Source organism: Sebastes fasciatus, chromosome 16 (assembly GCF_043250625.1).
Source record: "Sebastes fasciatus isolate fSebFas1 chromosome 16, fSebFas1.pri, whole genome shotgun sequence".
NCBI classification, from domain to species: domain Eukaryota; kingdom Metazoa; phylum Chordata; class Actinopteri; order Perciformes; family Sebastidae; genus Sebastes; species Sebastes fasciatus.
In genome coordinates, this window is record NC_133810.1 from 26068271 (window position 1) to 26081020 (window position 12750).

General features: G+C 39.7%; 1 protein-coding gene across 1 annotated transcript; it reads left to right on the top strand.

Moving 5' to 3' along the window:
- Positions 1 to 632: 632 nt before the first annotated feature.
- Positions 633 to 10656, top strand: zbtb21 (zinc finger and BTB domain containing 21). Its single transcript, XM_074611864.1, has 2 exons — positions 633 to 790; positions 4283 to 10656. Exon 2 carries the CDS (start codon positions 4285 to 4287, stop codon positions 7351 to 7353), a length of 3069 nt encoding a protein of 1022 aa, XP_074467965.1. The 5' UTR covers positions 633 to 790; positions 4283 to 4284; the 3' UTR covers positions 7354 to 10656.
- The last annotated feature ends 2094 nt before the right edge of the window (positions 10657 to 12750 follow it).

Genomic DNA, 12750 nt, shown 5'->3' on the forward strand with positions numbered 1-12750 from the left:
GAATATATTGCATAATAATGCTGATGTTTGTCTAACAAAAAAAATAATAAAGACATTGTTAAAAAAAAAAAAAAATTAACCTTTGGCCATAATTAAAAACATTTTTTTCTTAAAATGACAAGAAACAGAAACTTAGGGCTGCTAATACAAAAAATTATGACCTGTCCCTTTAAATGAGCATTTGAGTGTCAAGTCCTCCGTTGAACTTTCAGAAACATTAGTTTCAAAAACAAAAGTGAAACAAAATATGAACAATTTAAATAGAAGGAAATATAAAAATAGGAACAATATATACAGTATTGACAATAATAAATAAACAGATAAACAATCACCAGTCTCCACCCTTGGCCAGTTTACTGTAACACATGTGACTTAACACCAAGCTAAATAGAGCTAGAAACTTAATTTGAACTATATTCAAAAATAATTACAGAACGGAGTGTAACTTCAGTTAGTAACCTTTGGCCATAATTAAAAAAATAATAATTGGGCAAAACATGAAACAAGAAACAGAAACTTCAAGGCTGCTAATACAAAAAATACGACCTGTCCCTTTAAATGAGCTTTGAGTGTCAACTCGTCCGTTAGTCCCGCTCCCTCGTCCTTTAAGCAGCCAATCAGAGCGCAGCGCACGTGACGAGCGTTCTTTGCGATGACCTCATCCCTGGTGTGGGATGACGTCAAATTCAAGATGGATGGAATCACGACCAGCGCGCAGAAATCATCTACTACACAACAGTGAATAAAGTGGCGTCTGTGTGGAGGAAAGAGCTTGTTGACGACGGCCGGGGTAAGTGTAGACAGACTGGTGAACTTAGAGAATTAGCGGGGAGGATAAAAACATTAATTGGTGGAGGTGTAGAGCTGTTAAAGGAGAAGCTTTTTTTTCCTTTTTCCTCCCTGACGTAACTCTTAAAGGGGGCTTGTGCTGCTGTAAAACCTGAAGCAGCAGCTACAGACAACAACTAACACGGTGGTAGCCTCGCTTCTTTCACCCATTTAGCCGAGAAACTCGTGACTGTTTTCCCAAACTGGAAGTAAGCATTTCAGATGGAGAAGTTATGTGTCATGAGAAGAGATTGAGCCACGTCTCATGTGTGTGTGTGATCTAACGCTGAAAGCCTCTCTCTCGACTTCCTCATAGAGAAACACTGACATCCTCGCTGCTGTTCTCTAGTTCAGATGAAGAGGCGATGAAGAGGTTGCTAGTTTGTTGATGAATGAATGAAGCTTCTTGCCCCAGTGTCCATGAGCCTATTTTAGCCAAGTGCCAATAAGTAACATGCCTTCCGGTCACCATTTTCAAAATAAACGCTTGCAGGAGCAACATGTGTTGTTAGAATAGAATAGAAAAAGAAAGCTTTATTAAACTAGGATTGTGGAAAAACCTAAATATGAAGATTTTTTGTTTATTTGTTTTGCACAATTTAAGACTAAGATCACATAAAATGAACATTTATTAATCCCCGGAGGGAAATTCAGGTGCCAAAGCAGCAACATCAGCAAACAGAGTGAAACACAGGAGAGGTAAAGGTATACAGAAATTATAAAAACAATAATAGAGATATAAGATTGAATGATAGATAAAAGATATTCAGAGTGAATGGTTGAACATAGTGTGTGCAGTCTGTCAATAAATAATTGTAATATGTACATATGTGCAGTCTATAAAATGGTATATAGGATGTAAAGTGTAAAGTAAGTGTGAAGTGCGTCATTATGACTACATAATAGTGATAACAAACAATTAGGACAAGATATATATAATAACATCAATAACAATACAGTAAATATATCAAAAAAGACAAGTGTGTGTTGCGTGGAAGTGTATGGTTAGTGTTTGTGAGGAGGATATTGATTTAAATATCTATAAAGACTTCTGGGCAATCGTAACCAAACAACATTGTGAGTGGGAAAAAATAAAAAACATAAAAACAGATACATGGACACCATGGGGAAAAGCAATTAGAAGACAGCAATTAAATGACCCTTTAAGCGACTTTTGAAACATTTGACAGATGAACAGTTTATTGATAGATGTAAAAAGCTACTCCATAATTTGGTTCCCATTAATCTTATCGAAAATTGACCTCTACTAGTGAGGAATTTAGGAGCACTTTTAGCAGGTGAAGATGTTATTGTTCTTGTATTTAGAAATGGTAACTTCAATGCACCTAATAGAGGTCTTTCACCTAATGCTCTGTAATACCTGTTGTTTTGCACATGTGCCTATTAGGTAGTTTAAACCAATGCAGCTCTATACCTCCATGAAGGTTCGAACAGCACCACAAGCTACAGCCTCCAATATGACCATAAAGTTGATCCACGCTGCTCTAAATCAGCTTCAACAAAAACTTAATTAAAACCTTAATGAAAATGTGATTTATTGCAGAGCTGGTGTATTGAGCAAGGAATACTTCCAAGGTTGTAACTTGATTGTGCGTCTGGGAGCAGGGGAGCCATGTTCTCCTCACTTTTCAAAATCCTATTTTTGTCCCCTCTCTCACTTTTATGGTTTCATGTTAAATTTATTACTAAAACTCTCTAAGCATTGTCCTCTAAGTGTCCAGTCAACACAGTGATTTTGTGTCTCCGTACAGACTGCCCTAACTTGTTCATGTATGTTGTTAGGGCTACATACAGCGTGAAGGGAATAGCTGCAGACATGTTTTTCAGATTAAAAAAATCATACTCTTAAAAATCATGTAATCTATATTTTTATTTAGAGTTGCACATTCTCATAAAATGCTTGAATAAAACATCAATCAAGAATAAGGCGGTAAAGGGTTCCTTGTTATGCAGATGCAAATACAACATTATCATTTCTATCAAGGTAACTAAACATGATTTTTCAAGTAGGCTTACTCCCTTAATAATACAGCAGAGGTATACAGTATATATATGTGGCAGTATGTGTTAGTTTGCATTGCAGCGTAACAGCAATATTCTCAATGTCTACTTTACCACTGTACAGAGGGAGAATGTTTTTCTGTGAAACTGGTCACCACTACAGGGTTTCCCCCAGGAAATAGCTTAGGCCTGATGCATCTAGTTTCAGTTGGTAGATGATGGCCTAAACAATAGTCACACGTGTTAAACATATGGCATTTGCTGCATGAAATACCACCAGAAAAGCATATTAAATATTTTTATGATGTAAGTGGAGGTGATTTTAAAGGCAGACTTTTTAAACGTCCCTGCATTTGTCTGTGTCACTGAGGGTGACTTGACAGAGCTGCATTCCCATACCTTCTGACTCCTAACATGTAATGTTAATGCCCATAAACTTGTTGTGTATGTCCTTCCGTAATAGTGTGCAACAACCAGTACAAACAAAGATTTCCCGAGAAACATGGAGTTATGCCTTCCACTTGCAATGAAATAATATACAATTTAATCACTGATTAATAAGTAATATCACAATTGAGTTAATTAAAGTCATTAATATTTACAAACCAAAAAAAAGATAGGGTAAATGAAAGTCAGTAACTGTTGACAGTAGACCTACAACCGGCGAATATTTTCATTATCAGTTAATCTACCGATTATTTTATTGATCAATTGCTTGATTGATAAAAACAGAGAAAGCAGAAAATCCTCACTAATGATAAACTGGAACCAGATAATGTTCTGTATTTTTGCTTGAAAAATCACTTCAATGATTAATCAAAATAGTTGCCAATCATTTTTCTGCTGGTCAATTAATCGACTGCAGCTCTAAGTCACAGTTATTATACTGTATATTATCATTAGTATCATTACTAATGATAATATGCAGTATATTAGTATCATTACTGTGCCTTTAAACAATTATTTGTTTTCACATAGACCACACACTTATTAAGCAAGGTGCTTAGATGACACTGCCAAGAAAAGAAGTAATCATAAATAAAGAAATATATCCACATATCAGTGAATTTCAAGGCTTCTTGTTGCCTCTATTTACCATCAGGTGGCAGCTGATATCTTGTAAATTATATTAAGTTATAGTAAAAAGTCAAATTATTGCTTTAATGTAAAATGTCATGCCTCTGCGCCCCACTAGGGGGGCGTGTCCCACAGTTTGAGGACCACTGGCATACTTGATGCCAACATGTTGGACTGGATTAATTATAATAAAAGGCTGCATCACATACTGGTGTAACATAAGGGAAATTCACAGAGTACGTATCTCTGACAGTGGGGGAGTTGTGACATCAGAAATGAAAATTAAAGTGTATTTACTTCCCTTTTGTATTTACATTCCTGCGTTAAAATGTAATCCTCTTTTCTTGTCTTTCAGCCATGGAGAGTCTAGTGCATTACAGCAATCCCTCCCATGCCCTCTCAGTGTTAGGGGCCCTGAATGAGCAGCGCCTGCGGGGCCAGATGTGTGATGTAGTCCTGGTTGTGGCGGACCAGAGGTACCAGGCCCATAAGAGTGTCCTGGCTGCCACCAGTGAGTATTTCCAGTCCCTGTTCACACGGATGGACGCAGACTCACTGAGAGTTGTAAACCTGGACTTCTGTGAGCCTGACGCCTTCGAGATAGTTCTGAATTATATTTACTCCTCCTCACTTTTTGTGGACAAAGGCAGCCTGGCAGCCATTCAGGAGATGGGCTACAGCCTGGGAATCCCTTTCCTCACCAACATTGCATCAACAAGGCCGCATGCATCCTACTGTGTGTCTAGAAAAAGGCTTTCGTTCTCAGAAGGGGAGGAGAATGATGTCCAGACAAGGAGCGTCATTGTGCGTCGGGTCCGGAATGACACAGCCCATCCCTCTCGCTCGAATTATCAGAGAAAAACATCAGAGAGATCATCCTCTCCCCACTCTACTCGAGAGTCAGCTCTGCCTCCATCAGAACACAACTCGTATGAATCAGTCAGAAACTCAGAATCCATCAGCAGGAAATCATCTGAGCAGAGAGAAGCTGTTGAAAGGAAGCCCACCTTTCCATACGCCTCCATATTAAAAGGGAACCCATCACACGTCACATCTGTTAGACCCCAGCTGACGTCATCAGTGTCTTTCAGTGATGCTGAAGTGCAGCACATCAGGCTGCAGCATGGCACTGACCTGGACACTAAAGAGGAGAATGAAGAGCTGGAGTCCCACTATGACACCAAAGTGCCCTTTCAGGGTCAGGCCACTGAGCCAAGCCAGACCATTGACAGGAGCGGGCCGCTCATAAAAAGCCTACTCCGAAGATCGTTGTCCATGGACAGCCCTGTTCCGGTCTTCTCGCCCACACTGGAGCTAAAGGAGCTGCAAAATCGTGAGCATTCAGTTGTTAAAATGGCCTCAAAAGCATCTGGGCCGGAAACATCTGCTCACAATGGCAATTCGAAAAGAACATCTCCCCTGGTTCTCAGGTCAAAGTACCCCAGCAGGTATGATGAAAAACCTCAGGTAGAAAGAGAGTACAGTGTGAAAGCTGAGCCCAGCAGTCCTCTCGGCGACCCAATGGACATTATTCGGATCACAGTTGGAGATGCATTGCCGGTCAATCTTAAAGACTTGCAAACAAATTACGACCAAGGTTCCAGGCCAGACTTCAATCCTTATGGGAAAAGAAAGGACAGACCAGACAACAGAAGGTACCCATTCAAGAAGAACAACATATTTAAAGAGCACACCTTCTCACTTGATGAGAACGTGTCAGAAACAGTACCTCAAAGTGCCAGCAGCGACTCCAACGAAAACCGCGGGGAGCCACCTCACAACAAGATTTTCAAATGCTGGAACTGTCTAAAGGTTTTCAGGTCCAGCGCGGGACTACACCGTCATGTAAATATGTATCACAACCCCGAAAAGCCGTATGCTTGCGACATCTGCCACAAGCGCTTCCATACCAACTTCAAAGTGTGGACTCACTGCCAAACTCAGCATGGTGTAGTACAAAACCCAGCGTCGTCCTCCAGCTCCTCTGTACTGGATGAGAAATTTCAAAAGAAGCTGATAGATATTGTGCGAGAGAGGGAAATAAAGAAAGCCTTGCTTTGGAAGTTAAAGAGGAATAAGCAGGGTTTGCAGTCTCCCGCGCTCGCCAAAAAGAGATCAAGACCCAGCTTCATATGTCCTTACTGTGGGAAGGTATTTGTGTTCCAGTCTCAGTACAGACAGCATATAAGAACACATCCTGCTGAAAAAGCTGACCAGGACACAGCGAACGAGAGCATCCTCTACCAGGAAGAGGATGAGGACGTTGAACAGAAGAACACAGATGCTGGTGTTTACTCCTGTAGGCTTTGTAATATGAAGCTGTCTTCACTCTTTGAGCAGGGCGACCACGAGAGGGGCTGTCGACATGCGACCGTGTGCCCCTACTGTGGCCTCCGGTTCTCAAGTCCAACAGTCAAGAAGGACCACGAGGCACATTGTAAGTACAAGAAACTGACGTGCCTGGAATGCATGCGGACCTTCAAGTCCTCCTTCAGCATATGGCGCCACCAGGTTGAGGTCCACAACCACAACATGATGACAGTTAAAGACCAGATTCACCTGAAGCAGCAAGAGAACGACGAAGAGGCGTCCGAAATGCTCACAGAGGAGCATTACAGCGATGAGCCTCTGGCCCCCGGGAGCTCAAGAGAGATCCTCACTTACAGTGACTCCCCAGGTCCACCCATGTACGATTCGGAAGATTCCTCGTCCTATGTGCCTGAGGACCTGAGCATGAGCCATCACGGCAAGCTTGTAGTGAAAGAGGAGCCGTTAGAGGAGGCTGTGAGCGAGATGGAAAACTCAGAGACCGCCCAAACTGGGCCCGAGGAGCCCGGTGTGTGGCCATGCGAGAAATGCGGAAATCTTTTCAGCTCTCGCAAAGACCTGGAACGCCACCAGGAGCTGCTATGCCACATCAAACCATTCATCTGTCACATCTGCAACAAAGCCTTCAGGACCAACTTCCGCCTTTGGAGCCACTTCCAGTCCCACATGTCGGCCTCTAACGAACCTGGAGCCAAAGAGATCGACAGAGACCCCTCGTCTCTGTCCCCCTCCCCCCCCACCACCCCTCAAAACTCTGAGCGTCCCTCCCTGCCGGCCTCTGTGCTCAAATCCACCCAGGCGGCGCCAGTCGCTGCAGTGATGACCGAGGAGTCCAGCAGCCCAGAGCCCTGTAGCTCATCAGTAAGCAAGACGATGAGGCCCGAACTAGAACGGCAATCCAGCAGCCACAGCCCTCTGTCAAGGTCGAACAGCATGGAGAATGCAGGTGGCCCTCAGGAATCAGACACACTCTTTTACCATGCGCCGTCTCTCTCTGCCCTGACGTTCAAGAGGCAGTACATGTGTAAACTCTGTCACAGGACCTTCAAGACGGCCTTTAGTCTTTGGAGCCACGAGCAGAGTCACAGCCACGTGTAAGCATCAAGTTATAGTTGTGCATTTCTCTTGAGAGACAGTGATCAATATTAGAATCAACACACCTCAGCCTACAAAAGGAAGACTCTGAATGTATAGCTTATTTGCTTGCCTCCAATGTCATATATATATATATATATATATATATTGAAGTGGCCATGTTCATTAGAGGTGTAAACGTGAATGTGCAATCAAGTGCTAGATTCCTCTGTGAGATGAGATGGTTATAACTGGTTCCTTTCAAAATGAGCATTTCTCTATTTTAAACCTCTTTTAGTTGTCTACTTGTATTTATATATCTAGGTGTTTTTGAGAAAACAAGGTACAGAGTTGCGCCCCTCATTACATCCGCTGTACCACGTTTGACTTAAAGGTACAGTGACAACTACATAGACGGGTTTCGGTGCAACGTCATCACAGAGATGCGCGCGCAGCTAGGGGGCAGAAAGCACGGCATGTCTGGCGGAGCCAATCTCCACAGTAGAGATGACAAGGAGTTGTTGTACAGTAAACTAAACCAGCCGCAGAAAAGATTGATTGAAAATGTTCAATATTCTGAGGGGATCACATGCCTTTGGTAAAACAGAAAGAGGTTATGGATCCAGGCCTGAGTGGCAAAAGCATCCTAGTCACACAGCATTAGTTAAGCAGCGTGTGGTCATGGCGAGCTGTCATGGTCCACAGATCGATAAAAATGAACTGATCAACAGCAGGGTGATCGACCCACACTCTAAGGAATATTTCAGTAATAACAATAAACAAATCTCATACTTATACATCATATGATAATGTTATCTGGTGGTCGGACTCTGCAGGGGTCTAGTATAGTCAACAAGAATGTACAAACTACAATCTTGACCGGCTGCCAAAGCGATTTCGCCCCCTGAATGCGCACGCACACAGTAATGTTTGTATACAAGAAACCCGTCTATACATTGTTTTCTCAGTGTGGATAAAGTGCTTTGGAGTTGAATTACAGAGTAGTGCTTTTTGCTTTTGTATCAGAATCTATTTCTTGGTGTGAGTGACATCCCTTAAGATAATATCGGTGGCCTCAACAATGTTTTCAATATGCACTTTGTTTAACAGTTTGATTCTGTTAGAGGGGGGACATAGTCCAAAATGTTTGCTTGGATCCTTTCACTGACTGAGGTTTCAGGCTGCAGAAGTATAAATGATAAGCAGGCCCATTAGTTTCTACATATTTAGCATTCCTTTCCATTATTTCTCTCACATTTGAGTTAGAGCTGCACGATTATGGCTAAAATAATAATCACGATTATTTTTGATCAAAATTGAGAACACGATTATTTATCACGATTATTCATTGATTTTTAGAGACAAAATCATTTTGTTAGGTAAACAGAGCACTGCTTTCACTTCCATGTTGGACTACATTCCCGCTAATGTATAAATCTTTGCATCAAAACAAGACTGGTCCTTCACCAGAGAACTGCTTTCACTTTCACTTTGTGCTTTATGTTTTCTATGAGCGGAGCGTGCAATTTAAACGTCAATATCACAGTCAATCGTGTTCATTTATTTGTGGAAAGTCAAATTCATGATCACGATTATTATCCGATTAATTGTGCAGCCCTAATTTGAGTTTCTTATTGCCTTTGCGTCATTTTGTGCAATGGGCTGATTGAATAAGACCTTCAGTATGATAAAATGTTACCCCTACAAACTGTACATCAAACACCCGTTGCATTACAGTATGCAGCCTTGATAAATTGCTTACAGTCTTCATGCAGTACTTTAATTTATCTTTTCAACTTTTAACCTGGTGAGTAATTTTCACATGTATACAAATGAATGAGACAAGTGCAATCATCAGTCATAACATTTGAGAAAGTTGTGTTTTTATCCAGAGGGAAATGATTATTAAATCATTCTAAAGGTTGCTGAAAAGACAAGTTTGTAAAAGGTGCTCAGACTAGCCTACTAGTTTAAAAAAAAGGGGGAAATTGTTTAGGGCTGACCCGAATGCTTCGAAGCTTTGACAGTTGCCATGGTAATCAAACTACAAATCAGTATTCCAATGCTTCGTTTAAAAAAAAAATATATATATATATATATATATATATATATAAGTACGTAATAGTAATGTATAAATCCCCAAATAGCCCATGAAATAAGGAATAATCCCACAACATTATTAATTATTCATGTTCAACATGAATGATTATTCTCAAACAGATAGCGCTGTAGAGGTGCATGTCTGTACAGTAGTGTGGCAGTAGCAGTGAAACGGGGGAGATGGAGACACCCGGACAGAAGAACATGTCAGCCTGCTGTGCCACAAAGATTTGAATACCTTCGAAGCCCAAAAATTGTATTCGGGAAAGCCCTAAAATTGTCAGTGAAAATAACGGATTGGTTTGATTTGATAGTATCCTAAATACTAAATAACATCATTCAAACTTTCAGACGAATGTTTAAAAAAGCACACTGCAGTATAGTAATGCGATTTATGGTTGTACTCAAATAATAAATATGAAAAATATATAATTTGTTATATATAAGACATTGTCACAATTTCTGAATCCACTAAAGTCCACCCCCCCGGTGCAACAGCAGTGTGGTAATTAACCCAGCTTTACAATGCTTTGATGGCCTTATGCAACTTTAAAAAATATTTTGTCGATATTATTTTACATGAAAGCACAATAGAGTTTCAGATGATTTATGACTCAGGCTTTTCAAGAAGAGGGAAGCATGAGAAAGCAAATCTTTTATTCTATGAATGGTGAGAAAGTGTTCCTGCTTCCTAAAGATTTATTATTAAAGGTTGTGTTGATTGTATTCCAGTTGTTTCACAATTGTATTCTTGTACAAGTATATAGTTCTGCTTTGGCTTGATGGATTAGACCTTCGTCATAAATTATTACGATTGCTACGATTTGGGAGATGTTGCATTCAAAGAGTGCTCCACACAAACTATGGGAATTTGTTTTCCTCTGAAACGCGAGCTGCATTGTGATGTTAAATTCTTTGGAGAATTTCTGTATTGATAATAGTGCTCTTAATTTCTTGTGATAAAAACTTTCTGAAAGTGTCACAGAAATGATTAGAATTGTGTACATGGAAGTGTTTGTATCCTCGATTTTGTACCAATTTTGTTAGTAAACAAAAGTTTTATCTTTTTAGTATTCCTGTGCTCTCACTGCAATAATGAATATTTGTATCAGCATTGGTTGCATTATTGTTGCTTTTGGAAACTTGCAGCTGTTTTGTGTTTAGGTTTTTCTACAGTTTTTGTGCTTCATTTCTGTAATAAAGAGTAACAATGGAGTATATATACAACCATTTGTGGTATTTAAATTATTCGGTAACCTATACTGTGGCCCGCAGCTCATATAAAGCTCAATCAAATAACATTAACTATATTTGTAGCGAGATATGAAGCTATGATGACGCATGACATCTCCTTTCACCCTCCTTGTGTCGCATGCAGGCTCCTTAGAATATATCGCCTATGGCTTGAGAGCTACCTTTGCAAAAGTGCACCAAATTTTTCTCACTAGCCAATCAGAGCAGACTGGGCTTTTTAGGAGCTTAAAGAGACATGTGCTAAAACGGAGCGTTTCAGACAGAGGGTGAATACAGGTATATTCAGACAGACAGTATGAGAAAAAAATATTGTTTTTTGAACATTAAAGCATTTAAACATGTTCCACTAGAAATCCCAAATAGAAATGTGAACCTCAAAATGAGCATTATATGTATCCTTTAACGTTGTCTGATTTGAAATTGACACATTGGAGCTCTGAATTTATCCTGATACACTATTACTTAAAGGTCCCATATCATTTTACAGGGCAAACATTGCCAGAAGAATTACACGTTCAGACGTTATAGTAATAATAATGGTCCAAAATGGTGTAAAATTCTAGTTTTAAGTCAAGGATCTTCATATTTTCTTGGTGGAGGACCGCCTTTCTATCTGCAGACCTGATGGCTCGTGGTAATCAAGGCTGCTGCTTTGTTACAAATAGATTTTGGTCTGGATGCTCTACAGCTCTTTTTCAGCAGGTAAATGGTTGAACACTTCATTGGAGGAATTAAGGTAAATAAGAAGTAATGCTGTAGTGGTGCTGACCTTTTTAATATGGCAGCTAGAAGCAGTGACAGTTAACCTGCAGCAGTAAGATAGAGTAGACTACCTACACAAGATTATTTCCTACAGGTGGTGAAAGAAATGGCCTGTGTGTCCTAGAATATCACAGGCAGCACAAGAGCACAGAAAACCCCCCTCACCCAAGATATTAGTAATATCAGCATGTATGATATCTCTGATTTTAGCCAGCACACTTTGCCAGATGTGTAACATTATTACAAAAAGTTTGATATATAGGTAAAGCTTGACTCATGCAGAATTGTATCAATGCAATACTTGAACATTGTTCTGCCTACATGTGGATCACCTTACACCCGTTTTTCATTTACTTTTGTCTGAAAAAATGGTTGCTGTAACAAATTGATATATTTTTATCCAAAGCATCCGTTTGCCACACGGCCTGATTTAGCAGCTGTCATAAAGTCGCACGGTCTTTGCTTTGATTTGACTCTATAATTATCCAATAGTAATTCCAGGTCATTATAATACTACAACTTGTCATTATATTGATTTTACTGATTTTAATCTACTGTTATTTCCTGGCAATTTCTTCACATTACTACGTAATTAATGGACCGTCAGTGCATGCAGTCGAACGATTTTGTCTGTGGGTTACAAGCTGAAGTACAAACATGTCTTTTTTTATGAATTGATAAAGTTGTTGCATCAGGTTACATTTCCATGCTGTGCTCAATACTGCCTCTACTGTAACCTAAATACTATGTGTAATCTGGCTGCTTACATGATGCATAAAGTCAGAACTGCTGACATCTCATTAGTACTTGAGTAAATACTTAGTTCCATATCCTCTCATGTATTATGCTACTTCAAACTTTAATAATTCCCAATTACTACAATATAATTTCTCAGATTGGGCCTTGCACCAAAAGTGAGTAATCATATTCTGAATTTCTGTTTTCACTACTGCATGTTTAAGAAGGGAACTGTTAAGCCTCCAGTATGAGCCTCTACAGGTTTTTATATTGGTGAAATGTAAAGGAATATGAATAGAAACTGCACTATGGTCTGTTAATGGTGTAATAACAATATCAACCGAAATATTATCAATATTCATATTTTTGGATACTAGCCATTAATCTACCTACTAGATGTTCTATTGCTCCAAGTGTAAGCATTTAGTCCAGGAAATTTTCTCCTCCAAATTTCAATCAGATTCAACTTTTCAATAAACATTTTTAGATTCTCAGCTACTGCACTAATATCAGTCAATAGAGTTGTCTAATAGGTCTACAATCTTTGATATTTAATCTATCTTTGTT

Excerpts from the sequence above, each read along its gene's own strand:
- zbtb21 (XM_074611864.1), top strand. The coding sequence starts at position 4,285 with ATGGAGAGTCTAGTGCATTACAGCAATCCCTCCCATGCCCTCTCAGTG.